Source organism: Bos mutus, chromosome 9 (assembly GCF_027580195.1).
Source record: "Bos mutus isolate GX-2022 chromosome 9, NWIPB_WYAK_1.1, whole genome shotgun sequence".
Classification (NCBI taxonomy): Eukaryota; Metazoa; Chordata; class Mammalia; order Artiodactyla; family Bovidae; genus Bos; species Bos mutus.
The window spans coordinates 24,011,245-24,029,782 of NC_091625.1; the positions used below are offsets into that span (position 1 = coordinate 24,011,245).

At 42.1% G+C, this 18,538-nt stretch overlaps 1 protein-coding gene across 2 annotated transcripts in view; it reads left to right on the forward strand.

The window, feature by feature from the left end:
• Positions 1-8,518: 8,518 nt before the first annotated feature.
• Positions 8,519-18,538, forward strand: part of ECHDC1 (ethylmalonyl-CoA decarboxylase 1) — a 53,122-nt gene continuing 43,102 nt past the window's right edge. Inside the window, exon 1 of one of the 2 annotated variants that reach the window (XM_070376285.1) lies at positions 8,519-8,803. In XM_070376285.1, the coding sequence (XP_070232386.1) occupies positions 8,794-8,803 (10 nt within the window). In that variant the 5' untranslated portion in view covers positions 8,519-8,793. The remainder of the gene's footprint in view (positions 8,804-18,538) is intronic. The other variant, XM_070376283.1, reaches the window with a different exon arrangement.

Below are 18,538 nucleotides of genomic sequence, written 5' to 3' on the forward strand. Positions count from 1 at the left end.
CTCCTTATTGTACACATCTTGTTTATCAACCCTGTATTTACTGAGACCCACCTTCAGTTCCTCCTCCTTGACAGTTCAGTTGCTTAGTCATGCCAGACTCTTTGTGACCCCATGAACTGCGGCACACTAGGCTTCCCTGTCCATCACCAACTCCCAGAGCTTACTCAAAATCATGTCATGTCCATCTAATCTGTGATGCCATCCAACTATCTTATCCTATGTCTTCCTCTTCTCCTCCTGCCTTCAATCTTTCCCAGCATCAGGGTCTTTTCCAATGAGTCAGTTCTTCACATCAGGTGATCAAAGTATTGGAGTTTCAGCTTCAACATCAGTCTTTCCAATGAATATTCAGGACTGATCTCCTTTAGGATGGACTGGTTGGATCTCCTTGCAGTCCAAGGGACTCTCAAGAGTCTTATCCAACACCACAGTTCAAAAGCATCAATTCTTTGACACTCAGCTTTCTTTTATAGTCCAAGTCTCACATCCATACATGACATCACATCCATCCATCTTCTTTGACAAAACAATCCCAAATCCCATTCCTGGAGAAACATAAGCCTCCTTTCAGCCACCTTTCAAAGCATCTCTGATTGGCAAATAACTGTAAGCTTGTTGAGCAGTATACAAACTGCCAACATCCGTTGGATCATCAAAAAAAGCAAGAGAGTTCCAGAAAAACATCTACTTCTGCCTTATTGACTATGCCAAAGCTTTTGACTGTGTGGATCACCACAAACCATGGAAAATTCTGAAAGAGATGGGAATACTAGACGACCTGACCTGCCTCCTGAGAAATCTGTATGCAGGTCAGGAAGCAACAGCTAGAACTGGATATGGAACAACAGACTGCTTCAAAATTGGGAAAAGAGTTTGTCAAGGTTGTATATTGTCACCCTACTTATTTAACTTATATGCAGAGTACATCTTGAGAAACGCTGGGCTGGACGAAGCACAAGCTGGAATCAAGATTGCCCGGAGGAATATCAGTAACCTCAGATATGCAGATGACACCACACCCATGGCAGAAAGCGAAGAAGAACTAAAGAGCCTCTTGATGAAAGTAAATGATGAGAGTGAAAATGTTGGCTTAAAACTCAACATCCAGAAAACGAAGATCATGGCATCCCATCACTTCATGGCAAATAGATGGGGAAACTGTGGAAAGAGTGGCAGACTATTTTGGGGGGCTCCAAAATCACTGCAGATGGTGACTGGAGCCATGGAATTAAAAGATGCTTACTTCTTGGAAGAAAAGCTATGACCACCCCAGACAGCATATTTAAAAGCAGAGACATTGTTTTGTCAACAAAGGTCCATCTAGTCAAAGCTATGGTTTTTCCAGTAGTCATGTATGGATATGACAGTTGCATTATAAAGAAGGCTGAGTGCTGAAGAATTGATTCTTTTGAACTGTGGTGTTGGAAAAGACTCTTGAGAGTCCCTTGGATAGCAAGGAGATCCAACTAGTCCATCCTAAAAGAAATCAGTCCTGAATATTCATTGTTAGGACTGATGCTGAAGCTGAAACTCTAATACTTTGGCTACTTGGTGCAAAGAACTCATTGGTAAAGACCCTGATGCTGGGAAAGGTTGAAGGCAGGAAGAGAAGGAGAGGACAGAGGATGAGATGGTTGGATGACGTCACTGACTCAATGGACATGAGTTTGAGTAAGATCTGGGAGTTGGTGATGGACAGGGAGGCCTGGCATGCTGCAATCCATGGGGTTGCCAAGAGTCAGAGAGGACTGAGTGACTGAACTGAACTGAGCAGTATAATGAAGCTTCCTGGTGGCTCAGACTATAAAAAATCTTCCTTCAATGCAGGAGACTCAGGTTTGATCCCCTGGGTCCAGAAGATGCCCTGAAGGGAATGGCAATGGATTCCAGTATTCTTGCCTAGAGAATTAGATGGACAGAGGAGCCTGGCGGGCTACAGTCCATGGGGTCACAGAGTTGGACATGACTGTCTAGTACAGACACACACACAGACAGAGAGACAGACAGATACACACACACACACACACACAATGTCCCTATCACATGTGGTATATATGCTGTCTTTAACAAATCAAAGACAAAAAAACCTCTCTCTGCTCAAGAACGCAGAAAAGATGTTTAAGAAGGTACACTAGTACAGCCACTATAGAGAACAGTGTGGAGATTCCTTAAAAAACTGGTAATAGAACTGCCTTATGACCCAGCAATCCCACTGCTGGGCATACACACCAAGGAAACCAGAATTGAAAGAGACACGCGAACCCCAATGTTCATTGCAGCACTGCTTATAATAGCCAGGACATGGAAGCAACCTAGATGTCCATCAGCAAATGAATGGATAAGAAAGCTGTGGTACATATACACAATGGAGTATTACTCAGCCATTAAAAAGAATACATTTGAATCAGTTCTAATGAGGTGGATGAAACTGGAGCCTATTATACAGAGTGAAGTAAGCCAGAAAGGAAAACACTAATACAGTATCAGATCAGATCAGATCAGTCGCTCAGTCATGTCTGACTCTTTGTGACCCCAAGAATTGCAGCACGCCAGGCCTCCCTGTCCATCACCAACTCCCGGAGTTCACTCAGACTCACATCCATCGAGTCAGTGATGCCATCCAGCCATCTCATCCTCTCTCGTCCCCTTCTCCTCCTGCCCCCAGTCCCTCCTAGCATCAGAGTCTTTTCCAATGAGTCAACTCTTTGCATGAGGTGGCCAAAGTACTGGCGTTTCAGCTTTAGCATCATTCCTTCCAAAGAAATCCCGGGGCTGATCTCCTTCAGAATGGACCAGTTGGATCTCCTTGCAGTCCAAGGGACTCTCAAGACTACTTCTCCAACACTACAGTTCAAAAGCATCAATTCTTCGGCGCTCAGCCTTCCTCACAGTCCAACTCTCACATCCATACATGACCACAAGAAAAACCATAGCCTTGACTAGATGAACCTTTGTTGGCAAAGTAATGTCTCTGCTTTTTAATATGCTATCTAGGTTGGTCATAACTTTCCTTCCAAGGAGTAAGTGTCTTTTAATTTCATGGCTGCAGTCACCATCTGTAGTGATTTTGGAGCCCAGAAAAATAAAGTCTGACACTGTTTCCACTCTTTCCCCATCTATTTCCCATGAAGTGGTGGGACCGGAGGCCATGATCTTCGTTTTCTGAATGTTGAGCTTTAAGCCAACTTTTTGAGTCTCCACTTTCACTTTTATCAAGAGGCTTTTGAGTTCCTCTTCACTTTCTGCCATAAGGGTGGTGTCATCTGCATATCTGAGGTTACTGATATTTCTCCTGGCAATCTTGATTCCAGTTTGTGTTTCTTCCAGTCCAACGTTTCTCATGATGTACTCTGCATATAAGTTAAATAAATAGGGTGATAATATACAGCCTTGACGAACTCCTTTTCCTATTTGGAACCAGTCTGTTGTTTCATGTCCAGTTCTAACTGTTGCTTCCTGACCTGCATACAAATTTCTCAAGAGGCAGATCAGGTGGTCTGGTATTCCCATCTGTTTCAGAATTTTCCAGTTTATTGTGATCCACACAGTCAAAGGCTTTGGCATAGTCAATAAAGCAGAAATAGATGTTTTTCTGGAACTCTCTTGCTTTTTCTATGATCCAGCAGATGTTGGCAATTTGATCTCTGGTTCCTCTGCCTTTTCTAAAACCAGCTTGAACATCAGGAAGTTCACGGTTCACATATTGCTGAAGCCTGGCTTGGAGAATTTTGAGCATTACTTTACTAGCGTGTGAGATGAGTGCAATAGCGCAGGCGGCTGCAACATGGCACGCCATAGCGCGGCCAAGAGGAGCCACCCCACGTCCGAGGTCAGGGGCAGAAGCTGGGAGGACCCTATGCCTGAAGGGCAGCGGCCAAGAGGAGTTACCCCACGTCCGAGGTCAGGGGCAGCGGCCGAGAGTACCAGACTGCGACAGCGCAGGAACAGCCGAGAGGAGCTAGCCTGCGTCCAAGGTCGGGGCGGCGGCCGGGAGGAACTACCCCACACCCCCATGCCTGAGGCCAGGGGCAGCGACCAGAGGAGCTACCCCATGCCCAAGGTAAGAGAAACCCAAGTAAGATGGTAGGTGTTGCAAGAGGGCATCAGAGGGCAAACACACTGAAATCATACTCACTGAAAACTAGTCAATCTAATCACACTAGGACCACAGCCTTGTCTAACTCAATGAAACTAAGCCATGCCCGTGGGGCAAACCAAGACGGGGGTCATGGTGGAGAGATTTGACAGAATGTGGTCCACTGGAGAAGGGAATGGCAAACCACTTCAGTATTCTTGCCTTGAGAACCCCATGAAGAGTATGAAAAGGCAAAATGATAGGATACTGAAAGAGAAACTCCCCAGGTCAGTAGGTGCGCAATATGTTACTGGAGATCAGTGGAGAAATAACTCCAGAATGAATGAAGGGATGGAGCCAAAGCAAAAACAATACCCAACTGTGGATGTGACTGGTGATAGAAGCAAGGTCCGATGCTGTAAAGAGCAATATTGCATAGGAACCTGGAATGTTAGGTCCATGAATCAAGGCAAATTGGAAGTGGTCAAACAAGAGATGGCAAGAGTGAATGTTGACATTCTAGGAATCAGCGAACTGAAATGGACTAGAATGGGTGAATTTAACTCAGATGACCCTTGTATCTACTACTGCGGGCAGGAATCCCTCAGAAGAAATGGAGTGGCCATCATGGTCAACAAAAGAGTCCGAAATGCAGTACTTGGATGCAAGCTCAAAAACGACAGAATGATCTCTGTTCATTTCCAAGGCAAACCATTCAATATCACAGTAATCCAAGTCTCTGCCCCAACGAGTAATGCTGAAGAAGCTGAAGTTGAACGGTTCTATGAAGACCTACAAGACCTTTTAGAACTAACACCCAAAAAAGATGTCCTTTTCATTACAGGGGACTGGAATGCAAAAGTAGGAAATCAAGAAACACCTGGAGTAACAGTCAAATTTGGCCTTGGAATACGGAATGAAGCAGGGCAAAGACTAATAGAGTTTTGCCAAGAAAATGCACTGGTCATAACAGACAACCTCTTCCAACAACACAAGAGAAGACTCTACACATGGACATCACCAGATGGTCAACACTGAAATCAGATTGATTATATTCTTTGCAGCCAAAGATGGAGAAGCTCTATACAGTCAGCAAAAACAAGACCAGGAGCTGACTGTGGCTCAGATCATGAACTCCTTATTGCCAAATTCAGACTGAAATTGAAGAAAGTAGGGAAAACCACTAGACCATTCAGGTATGACCTAAATCAAATCCCTTATGATTATACAGTGGAAGTGAGAAATAGATTTAAGGGCCTAGATATGATAAATAGAGTGCCTGATGAACTATGGAATGAGGTTCGTGACATTGTACAGGAGACAGGGATCAAGACCATTCCCACAGAAAAGAAATGCAAAAAAGCAAAATGGCTGTCTGGGGAGGCCTTACAAAATAGCTGTGAAAAGAAGAGAAGTGAAAAGCAAAGGAGAAAAGGAAAGATATAAGCATCTGAATGCAGAGTTCCAAAGAATAGCAAGAAGAGATAAGAAAGCCTTCTTCAGCAATCAATGCAAAGAAATAGAGGAAAACAACAGAATGGGAAAGACTAGGGATCTCTTCAAGAAAATCAGAGATACCAAAGGAACATTTCATGCAAAGATGGGCTTAATAAAGGACAGAAATGGTATGGACCTAATAGAAGCAGACGATATTAAGAAGAGATGGCAAGAATACACAGAAGAACTGTACAAAAAAGATCTTCATGACCCAGATAATCACGATGGTGTGACCACTGACCTAGAGCCAGACATCCTGGAATGTGAAGTCAAGTGGGCCTTAGAAAGCATCACTACGAACAAAGCTAGGGGAGGTGATGGAATTCCAGTTGAGCTATTGCAAATCCTGAAAGATGATGCTGTGAAAGTGCTGCACTCAATATGCCAGCAAATTTGGAAAACTCAGCAGTGGCCACAGGACTGGAAAAAGTCAGTTTTCATGCCAATCCCAAAGAAAGGCAATGCCAAAGAATACTCAAACTACCATACCGCATAATACAGTATACTAACACATATATATGGAATTTAGAAAGATGGTAATGATAACCCTGTATGTGAGACAGCAAAAGAGACACAGATGTATATAACAGTCTTTTATTTTTATTTTTTTAATTTTATTTTATTTTTAAACTTTACATAATTGTATTAGTTTTGCCAAATATCAAAATGAATCCGCCACAGGTATACATGTGTTCCCCATCCTGAATCCTCCTCCCTCCTCCCTCCCCATACCATCCCTCTGGGTCGTCCCAGTGCACTAGCCCCAAGCATCCAGTATCGTGCATCGAACCTGGACTGGCAACTCGTTTCTTACATGATATTTTACATGTTTCCATGTCATTCTCCCAAATCTTCCCACCCTCTCCCTCTCCCACAGAGTCCATAAGACTGTTCTATACATCAGTGTCTCTTTTCCTGTCTCGTACACTGGGTTATTGTTACCATCTTTCTAAATTCCATATATATGTGTTAGTATACTGTATTTATGTTTTTCCTTCTGGCTTACTTCACTCTGTATAATAGGCTCCAGTTTCATCCACCTCATTAGAACTGATTCAAATGTATTCTTTTTAATGGCTGAGTAATACTCCATTGTGTATATGTACCACCGCTTTCTTATCCATTCATCTGCTGATGGACATCTAGGTTGCTTCCATGTCCTGGCTATTATAAACAGTGCTGCGATGAACATTGGGGTACACGTGTCTCTTTCCCTTCTGGTTTCCTCAGTGTGTGTGCCCAGCAGTGGGATTGCTGGATCATAAGGCAGTTCTATTACCAGTTTTTTAAGGAATCTCCACACTGTTCCTCATAGTGGCTGTACTAGTTTGCATTCCCACCAACAGTGTAAGAGGGTTCCCTTTTCTCCACACCCTCTCCAGCATTTATTATTTGTAGACTTTTGGATCGCAGCCATTCTGACTGGTGTGAAATGGTACCTCATAGTGGTTTTGATTTGCATTTCTCTGATAATGAGTGATGTTGAGCATCTTTTCATGTGTTTGTTAGCCATCTGTATGTCTTCTTTGGAGAAATGTCTATTTAGTTCTTTGGCCCATTTTTTGATTGGGTCATTTATTTTTCTGGAGTTGAGCTGTAGGAGTTGCTTGTATATTTTTGAGATTAGTTGTTTGTCCATTGCTTCATTTGCTATTATTTTCTCCCATTCTGAACTGCTGTCTTTTCACCTTGCTAATAGTTTCCTTTGATGTGCAGAAGCTTTTAAGGTTAATTAGGTCCCATTTGTTTATTTTTGATTTTATTTCCAATATTCTGGGAGGTGGGTCATAGAGGATCCTGCTGTGATGTGTGTCAGAGAGTGTTTTGCCTATGTTCTCCTCTAGGAGTTTTATAGTTTCTGGTCTTACGTTTAGATCTTTAATCCATTTTGAGTTTATTTTTGTGTATGGTGTTAGAAAGTGTTCTAGTTTCATTCTTTTACAAGTGGTTGACCAGATTTCCCAGCACCACTTGTTAAAGAGATTGTCTTTAATCCATTGTATATTCTTGCCTCCTTTGTCAAAGATAAGGTGTCCATATGTGCGTGGATTTATCTCTGGGCTCGAATAGCCAAAGTGATCTTGAGAAAGAAGAATGGAACTGGAGGAATCAACCTACCTGACTTCAGGCTCTACTACAAAGCCACAGTTATCAAGACAGTATGGTACTGGCACAAAGACAGAAATATAGATCAATGGAATAAAATATAACAGTCTTTTAGACTCTGTGGGAGAGGGAAAGGTTGGGATGATTTGGGAGAATGGCACTGAAACATGTATAATATCATATAAGAAATGAATCTCCAGTACAGGTTCAATGCAGGTTACAGGATGCTTGGGGCTGGTGAACTGGGATGACCCAGAGGGATGGTACCGGGAGGGAGGTGGGAGGGGGGTTCAGGATGGGGAACACGTGTACCCCCGTGGTGGATTCATGTTGATGTATGGCAAAACCAATACAATATTGTAAAATAATTAGCCTCCAATTACAATAAATAAATTTAAATTAAAAAAAGAAAAGGTACAGCCTTGGTAACTTCTCTCCCCTCCCCTTTGGAAATTCTCCTGGACTGTCTTTCTTCTCCACGTTTACATGGAAGCCTGAAAAAAAGCAGGACTGCAGGATTTCAGAGCTTAGGGGCCCCAGCCCTGCATAGCGAAGCTCGGGCCCAGAGACCCGCTTTCCGAGATCGCTTACTACACGAGCACCTGCAGGCACCTGGCAGAGAGCGGGGCGCTCCGCGTCCGGTGCTCCTGGGTCTGGGGTGCCCGCCGAGGAGCGGAAAACCCAGACGCCCAGAGAAGGAGCAGACATTTAACATAGGAACCTGGAAGCAGCGGGCCAGAGAGAGGGCGGCCGGCGCGTCCGGGACGGAGTGGAAAAGCGGAAGGGAAGCCGGACGGACCGGAAGAGGGGCACGTCGGGGCGGAAGAAGGGCGCAACGGGGCGGAAGAGGGGCGCAGAAGAGGGGGAAGGGGGCGTCGTCGCCAGTGCTGTCTTCAGGTCCCTGTGTCTGCGGGAGCTGCACTTCAAGGAGCGTGTCTTGGCGAACCCTAGCAGTCACTGTGTAATGGACTTTAGCGCTTCTTCACTAGAATTCCAGACGACGACCCGCGGGGCTTCGGCGGCGCTGTCCGTATGAGGCCATGCGCAGGCCCACTGCCCTGTGCGGGGCGCAGGTATCCTGTGCAGAGCGACGCAGAGCCCTTTAAGGGAAGGTGATGGGAAAAGGTCAGTGGAACTTTCCTGTGAAGGTGAAGAAATAGCTGATGTTGACATTTTCAAAAGGATAAAGATTTCAGTGCTGAATTTATTTAAATTTCATTCAAATGCTGAATACTTTCTTATTCCTGTACTCAGTTGTTGTTGTTCAGTGGCCAAGTCGTGTCAGACTCTCTGGGACCCTGTGAGCTGCAGCACCCCAGGCTTCCCGGTCCTTGAGTATCTAACTGAGTTTGCACAATCTCACGTCCATTGAGTTTGTGATGCCATCCAACCATCTCATCCTCTGTCCGCGGCTTTCTCCCCTTGCCCTCAATCTTTCTCAGTAGTGTTAAAAAAAAAAAAAAAAAAAAAAAAGACGAAAGAAGATACTTTAGGTGATACATTTAAGTTCACACTGCCATGAAGTGGGCAGCCTCCTTTTGGAGAACTGCAGAATAAAGTGGAAGGCATGAAGCTTTCAAGATAAAAATAAAATATCCAGTTCTTTTACCAGCAAAATGGGCTTATTTGGGTGTAGCCAAGGAATTGGAGTTGGGACAAGCGAACTATAGCAAAAGCCATAGGTAAGTTCAACAAAGGAGAGGCCCATTATGTTAAAGAGAAGAAGGAGGAAGTTGAAAGGAGTTGTTTTGAAGAAAGTCCCTGGGTTGAGGTGAGAGTTCAGGTAGTGATGGTTTCTCATAGGCTAAGTAGCTAGGTACACAGGAAATGTTCCCTTCTAGTGGGTCTGTGAGTGATGCTCTCTTGTTGGGGTATGTTATTAACAAGGAGTAATTGATGCCTTCTTTGGTAGTGTGTCCTTCCAACTATTTTAAATGATTTTTTTTTTTTTGTTCAGTTCGACGTTTTCTACTTTTTTCTGAAAGCATCGCTGATGAAGAGGCAGGTTTTCTAGTTTCAGTGGCCTTTGTCCTTCGGTGCCAAGAAGGACTTCTTGCTGGGTGTTGTGCCCCACCTTGGCGGGAAAATGCACCGATTGGAAACCTATTGAGAAAACCTAACAAGGAGAAGTAGGAGGGAGAAATTGCGATCTTAAGATCTTAAATCGTTTGAGATCGTTCTGATCATTTTGAAATGTGGAGCAGGCCTCATCTTGTTGGACAAACTGGTTGTACAAAGATTTGACAGGCAACAAAATACAGAACTTAAAATAGTTATACAGAGTTAGAAGTTTAGAACCAAATTGTGTGATGGTTCTAAACAAAGACCTTAAGCCTGAGAGTAGCCGATAGAAGAAATCATGTTGGGAAAGGGGGAGTGTCAGGTGACTCTGTTGGAAGTGGTCTTTCTCTCTGATTCTTCTATGCAATTGAGTTTCTGCTTCTCTAATCATGTTTTGTTTGACATTTACTCAGACCCAAGGGAAAAAAGGCTCTTCCTACTGAGCCAAACCTGGAGTCAGGTATGCTTCCTGGAAGTTCCCACTCAAGGTGACCATGCATGCATACTAATTCGTTTGAGTTGTCTCTGACTCTTTGTGACCCTATGGACTGTAGCCTGCCAGGTTCTTCTGTCTATATGATTGTTCTGACAAGAATAGTGGAGTGGGTTGCCATGCCCTCCTCCAGGGGATCCTCCCCACCCAGGGATCTAACCCACATTTCTTACATCTCCTTCACTGGCAGGTTCTTTATTACTAACACCACCTGGGAAGGCCATTAAAATAGTATTGTTATTTCAAAAGAACTGTTTAGAACCAAATGTATTACCCAATAATACAGGCCGTAAGGTTGCAAATTCAGAAGCCATGAATCTAGGTAAGAATCCAGAATAGTTAATAGTCCAGACAAAGAAAAACTTAAGTGAATTCTGAACCTTCTAACTCAAAAAAGAAAAACAAACAAACAAAAAAACTGGCAAGTGAAAAGATTAATTTGTCATGGAGATTCTGAAAAGCCATAATCAAAAGAAGAAGTTGTCCCCTTTCACTATAATTTGAGAAATACCAGTAGGTATGTTGGGTGTTGTCTTTCCGTGAAAGAGAGAAAGGGTGTTGTCTTTCCGTGAAAGAGAAAAGCAACAGTGACTAAACGGGTATACAAGACTGGTCAGGTCATCTTTGGAAAGCTGTCTGCCTCAGTTATTAGCTGCTTCTTTTCCTAGTCAGTTTGATTTAGGCGTTTCCAGTGTTTGTACTGGAGAAGGCAATGGCACCCCACTCCAGTACTCCTGCCTGGAAAATCCCGTGGATGGAGGAGCCTGGTAGGCTGCAGTCCATGGGGTCGCTGAGGGTCGGGCACCACTTGAGCGACTTCACTTTCACTTTTCACTTTCATGCATTGGAGAAGGAAATGGCAGCCCACTCTGGTGTTCTTGCCTGGAGAATCCCAGGGATGGGGAGCCTGGTGGGCTGCCGTCTATGGGGTCACACACAGTTGGACACGACTGCAGTGACTTAGCAGCAGCAGCAGCAGTGTTTGTACAGGACCAGCTGTCAGGTGCAGTCTTCTTTAGCTGTGAGATGTGTACTCAAGTTTCAAGTCCTTGAAGTTTGGTTACCTTCCAGGTCGTGAGGAGGACCTGGTATAGACTGTTCTAAGGAAATTCAAGAGCAGTCTTTTTTTTCTTACTGATTTCAAACCAGAAAAGTGGAAGAAAATTGAAAACATTAGTTTGAAGAGGAGTAGCCAGACATGTAAGGATAGGAAAAATATTTGACCAAAGAGTTACTTTGGCTACCTGCTGCCAAGAGCTGGCTCATTGGGAAAGACCCTGATTCTAGGAAAGACTGAGGACAGGATGAGAATGGGGCGACAGAAGTTGAGATGGTTGGGTTGAATCACTGACTCAATGGACATGAGTTTAAGCAAACTCTGGGAGGTAATGAAGGATGGAGAAGCCTGGTGTGCTGCAGTACATGGGGTCACAAAGAGTCAGACATGGCTGAACAACAACAGCAGAAAAATTTGGAATCCAGTCCAGCATATAGGTATGTAACAAAACCTTGAAGATCATTGGTAGGACTAGAATTTAATATCTGTGTAAGTGAAAATATGATTTCTTTCTCCCATGTTTATCCTTTTATTAAAGACACTCATAGTAAAACTAACTTGTTGGTATTGAACTTGTTTTGATTATTTACATAAATGCCATGAGAATAGTGACTGACCATATAAGCTCTTTTTCAAGTTTGTTTTGCTTGAACCTTGTAAACAAGGTATCTGGCCAGTTTATTTATTTATTTTTCTTGAGTAGGTCCTTAAAGCTGTCTGGTCACATCTGAGTCTATGTACACCTTTCCTGAGTATGATAATACAGCCAAAACTGTGGTAATATAGCCAGTATTTCCAGTGGTGTCTTGTTATGAGGAGAACAGATTCCCAGTGAATTTATGCAAATATACATATTGTCACGAAGAAAAAAAAAAAAAACTTAGGTTTTCAAATTCTGGAGGAATCAGGAAGGGAGGAAAAAAAATAAATGTTTTAACCCTTGTTGTAAGATACATTTTCTTAAAGGAGAGGAAAAAAAGGGTCCTTTAAATCCAGTTCTGTGCAATATCTTAAATTTATCTAATACTTTCATCCTAGAGTATTTGCCAGGATCTTTTCCATGAATTTCTTTGAAGATAAATACACTTGCAAAAGCCTCGGCGTATGAACAATAATTGTGTATAAATGACAAAAGACTTAAAAATAGTAATAATTAAAGATGAAGGTTCAATTTAATGTAATCGACAAATCTGTTTGGTCATTTCTTTGACCACATCTTTAAAACCATGGCTGTATATCGTCAGCCTGTTTATTTAACTTATGTGTAGGGTACGTCATGAGAAATGCTGGGCTGGATGAAGCACAAGCTAGAATCAAGATTGCTGGGAGAAATATAAATAACCTCAATTATGCAGATGACACCACCCTTATGGCAGAAAGTGAAGAAGAACTAAAGAGCCTCTTGATGAAAGTGAAAGAGGAGAGTGAAAAAGTTGGCTTAAAATTCAGCATTCAGAAAACTAAGATCATGGCTTCTGGTCCCATCACTTCATGGCAAATAGATGGGCAAACAGTGGAAACAGTGACAGACTTTATTTTTGGGGGCTCCAAAATCACTGCAGATGGAGGCTGCAGCCTTGAAATTAAAACCACTTGCTCCTTGAAAGAAAAGGCATGACAAACCTAGACAGCATATTTAAAAGCAGAGACATTACTTTGCCAACAAAGGTCCATCTAGTCAAAGCTATGGTTTTTCCAGTAGTCATGTATGAAGGTAAGAGTTGCATTATTAAAGAAAGCTGAGTGCTGAAGAATTGATTTCTTTTGAACTGTGGTGTTGGAAAAGACTCTTGAGAGTCCCTTGGACTGCAAGGAGATCAACCAGTCCATCCTAAAGGCGATCAGTCCTGAATATTCATTGTTAGGACTGATGTTGAAGCTGAAACTCCAATACTTTGGCCACTTGATGCGAAGAACTGACTCATTGGAAAAGACCCTAATGCTGGGAATGGTTGAAGGCGGAAGGAGAAGGGGATAACAGAGGATGAGATGGTTGGATGGCATCACTGACTTGATGGACATGAGTTTGAGAAAGCTCCGGGAGTTGGTGATGGACAGGGAGGCCTGGCGTGCTGCAGTCCATGGGGGTCTCAAAGAGTTGGACATGACTGAATGACTGAACTAAACTGATAACATTATACTAGAACACATGAGAATTGTCAGAATTTTCATACAATATCTAAAATTTCATACAATATCTAGATATTTCATACAATATCTAGATATCTACAATATCTAATATTTAAATAACATTCATGTATACAAGATAACCTAAGAAAGTTTATTATAGTTTCTTTGACAAAGCTTCCCATAAAATTTGACATATCAAATAAACCTAATTACCATCTCCTTTTATAAGAAGAGAGAACATGTTCTTTAAGAAGTTCTAGGGGCCCCTAAGTTAGAGTTTGAATTTTGGGGGGAAGTTTTTCAAAAATATCAAAAGGTTTTGGACAATTCAACAAATAGGATTACAGAAGATTACAAAACACTAAGTATCTGTTTAATCAAAATGACAAAAAGATTTCAGAAGATAAATAGAGAAGGTTACATAGCTGCAAAACAAAAAAGCCAAACCAAACCCTTAGCTCTTCTTTATAAAAAAGACAATTTTTAACTTAAAGCACCTGAAATAAATTTGATTAATGTTTTGCCAAAAGTTTTCACTTTTGTCTCGGTTCAAAGGGTTTGTTAACCTAATAAGCCACTCATTCTATACAAACTAAATAATACCAATATTTATTAGAGAGTTTTCTAGCTTACTTTCAATATGCAGTAACATTGAAGAGAGAAATAGAAATAGCAGAGGATACGTCATCAAATTGGGTTTTAACCAACATCCAGACTCAAACAGCGCTGGGAAGTCCCATGACACAGCACATCTGGAGTCCTAATTGGGAAAAGGTCCTAGGTAGCACGTTCACTCTGTGGAAGAGACTTCAAAGACTGCACTTCAGGGTTCCCGCTTATAATCCTAGGACACAAACTGATATCATCAACCTGTGAGCAAATTGCAGCTCTGAGTTCCTGTTTATCCTTTAAACTTGGAATGTTGTTAAGCCCGGGGCTTGACTGGCCACCCTGTCTTGAGGGGCTCAACAGTCTCAAGATTCGTCCCCTGTCTTACCTATGGTGCTGCAATTCTTACAGTCATAGCTGTCACTCACAGCCAGGGCAGTGTCCAGGCAGGTTAGAAGCAAGGTCATAGGTCTGCTCTGCTGTGTCTCTGAAGCCTAAACAAAACTAATTTCTCTAACAATGAAATGGTCTCTGAGGAAAATGAGAGATACCAAGGGAACATTCCATGCAAAGATGGGCACAATAAAGGACAGAAATGGTATGGACCTAACAGAAGCAGAAAATATTAAGAAGAGGTGGCAAGAATACACAGAAGAACTATACAAAAAAAATCTTAATGACCCAGATAACCACGATGGTGTGGTCACTGACCTAGAGCCAGACATCCTGGAGTGTGAAGTCAAGTGGGCCTTATGAACTATCACTATGAACAGAGCTAGTGCAGGTGATGGAATTCCAGCTGAGCTATTTCAAATCCTAAAAGACGATGCTGTTAAAGTGCTGCATTCAATATACCAGCAAATTTGGAAAACTCAGCAGTGGCCACAGGACTGGAAAAGGTCAGTTTTCATTCCAATCCCAAAGGCAATGCCAAAGAATGCTCAAGCTACCACACAATTGCACTCATCTCACACGCTAGCAAAGTAATGCTCAAAATTCTCCAAGCCAGGCTTCAGCAATATGTGAACCATGAACTTCCAGATGTTCAAGCTGGATTTAGAAAAGGCAGAGGAACCAGAGATCAAATTGCCAACATCCGTTATGTAGAAAAAGCAAGAGAATTCCAGAAGAACATCTTCTGTTTCATTGAATATGCTGAAGCCTTTGACTGTGTGGATCACAACAAACCATGGAAAATTCTTCAAAGATGGGAATTCCAGACCACCTGACCTGCCTCCTGAGCAACCTGTGTGCAGGTCATGAAGCAACAGTTAGCACCGGACATGGCACAACAGACTGGTGCCAAATTGGGAAGGGAGTATGTCAAAGTTATATATTGTCACCTTGTTTATTTAACTTATGTGCAAAGTACATCATGTGAAATGCCAGACTAGATGAAGCACAAGCTAAAAACAAGATTGCCGGGAGAAATATCAGTGCACCTCAGTGGTGCAGATAACACCACTCTAATGGGAGAAAGCCAAGAGGAACAAAAGAGCCTCTTGATGAAGGTGAAATAGAGTAAAAAGCCTGGCTTAAAACTCAACATTCAAAAAACTTAAGATCATAGCATCCGGTCCCAACACTTCATGGCAAATACATGGTAAACAATGGAAATGGTGAGAGACTTTATTTTGGGGGGCTCCAAAATCACTGCAGATGGTGACTGCAGCCATGAAATTAAAAGATGCTTGCTCCTTGGAAGAAAAACTATGACCAGTCTAGACAGGCTATTAAAAGCAGCGACAAAGGATGAAACAGAAGTGTTTAGAAAAGACACATGTAGGTGGGAAATTAGTGTGTATGATAAAAACAATTCTAGTCAATCATGTAATTTATCTTGCAAAACTCTGACATTTTAAGTTACCTCAAAAGATTTCAGTATGCTATTTTAAGTACATATATATCGTAAAATATAATTGTTGCACCTAAAAACTCTTATCCCATTTTCATCTATCTGAATTATTTGTTCCCAACATTTATGTTTAAGTTACTCACAAAAACTTAATGAGTCATTAGACAAAGTCTGCCATCATCTCAAGCAAATTTTTTTTCTGACAGATTTGCAGCAGAGATAATGTGAATTTATCTGACTAGTAAACGCATGTGGGATTAAAGTATTCAGTGCTGATGACACTAAAGACGTGCCTGTTTCAGTTAGACTAACAAATTTAAACTATCACATTAACCACAAAAGCATTCGTGTGAGTTGCTCTTATATTTCTGATAATTTATTTAAGTAATATTTTTAGACCAATTAAATGGAGCTCTTTTTATAAATTAATTTTGGCAGTACCATCTGGCAGTATAAAAATAAGACATACCTGTGACATAACATACAGCCATACACAGAGATCTTTTAGCATGGTACAAAACTCAAAGGAGAATATTTAGATACAAATTGTACTTCTGACAGATAAACTAAGTTAAGCCTACCTGTTTATTTGCATGCTATAAGGACCCTCTTGGAGCTCTTTTCAGACTCATCTTGTCTTTTTAGAAATTTCTGCATACCAATAAAAGAAAGCATTCCATGGTCTTTGAGATCAGGTGCCCCAAATATCAAACCTGAGTTTGAGCAAAACTACAGTTGTTTTGAAGATTTATATCCCCTTGAGGCCAAATGTTTTAAAAGGTAGGTGCTGTCTTCCTATGAAGAAATTGAGAAATTTCGGGGGGTGGGGGTGGGGTGGGAGAGAAACAGATTATTTACATAGTATAACAGAGTAGAGAATAGAAGACTTTATCGAAAAATTTGATCTCCATAGGAATGGATGTCAGTAGCATGTAGAAGTTGGGAACAATCAAGTGTCAAGGGATAACAGTGTTATTTATTGCCCCGAGGTTCTGAGCAAACCTATCCCTCTGGCCTTGGGTTTTCTCACGGGGAAAATAGATGTGTTACAGGGAATGCGTTTATTGCTTTGAAAGATATTTATCTACTATCAAGTTCTGGAATTATTATTTCCTTTTTGGGGGAGAAAGAAATCCCAGGATGATAACTTTTCTAAAAAGTCTTGGCTGGATCATCGAAAAAGCAAGAGAGTTCCAGAAAAACATCTATTTCTGCTTTATTGACTATGCTAAGGCCTTTGTGTGGATCACAATAAACTGTGGAAAATTCTTAGAGATGGGAATACCAGACCACCTGACCTGCCTCTTGAGAAACCTATATGCAGGTCAGGAAGCAACAGTTAGAACTGGACATGGAACAACAGACTGGTTCCAAATAGGAAAAGGAGTGTGTCAAGGCTGTATATTGTCACCTTGCTTATTTAACTTATATACAGAGTACGTCATGAGAAATGCTGGGCTGGAAGAAGCACAAGCTGGAATCAAGATTGCCGGGAGAAATACCAATAACCTCAGATATGCAGATGACACCATCCTTATGGCAGAAAGTGAAGAGGAACTAAAAAGCCTCTAGATGAAAGTGAAAGAGGAGAGTGAAAAAGTTGGCTTAAAGCTCAACATTCAGAAAACGAAGATCGTGGCATCTGGTCCCATCACTTCATGGGAAATAGATGGTGAAAGAGTGGAAACAGTGTCAGACTTTATTTTTCTGGGCTCCAAAAATCACTGCAGATGGTGACTGCAGCCATGAAATTAAAAGACGCTTACTCCTTGGAAGGAAAGTTATGACCAACTTAGATAGCATATTCAAAAGCAGAGACATTACTTTGCCAACAAAGATCCGTCTAGTCAAGGCTGTGGTTTTTTCTGTGGTCATGTATGGATGTGAGAGTTGGACTGTGAAGAAAGCTGAGTGCTGAAGAATTGATGCTTTTGAACTGTAGTGTTGGAGAAGACTCTTGAGAGTCCCTTGGACTGCAAGGAGATCCAACCAGTCCATTCTAAAGGAGATCCAGTCCATTCTAAAGGAGATCAGCCCTGGGATTTCTTTGGAAGGAGTGATGCTAAAGCTGAAACTCCAGTACTTTGGCCACCTCATGCGAAGAGTTGACTCATTGGAAAAGACTCTGATACTGGGAGGGATTGGGGGCAGGAGGAGAAGGGGACGACAAAGGACGAGATGGCTGGATGGCATCACCGACTCGATGGACGTGAGTCTGAGTGAACTCTGGGAGTTGGTGATGGACAGGGAGGCCTGGCGTGCTGCAATTCATAGGGTCGCAAAGAGTTGGACACGACTGAGCGACTGAACTGACTGAACTGTGGTCCTAGTGTGATTAGATTGAATAGTTTTCTGTGATTATGGTTTCAGTGTGTCTGTCCTCTGATGCCCTCTTGCAACACCTACCATCTTACTTGGGTTTCTTTTACCTTGAATGTGGGGTATCTCTTCGCGGCTGCTCCAGCAAAGGAAATAGTGAAGGACAAGGAAGCCTGGCTTGCTGCAGTCCATGGGGTCACAAAGAGTTGGACACGACTGAGTGACTGAACAGCAACAACAGAGTCCCTGAAAGGGGAAAATTCCTAAACAAATTGCAGGTCATAGCCCAGCACAGTTCCAGTGGGAACAGCTTAATTTCAAAGGAGTTGGGCCAAA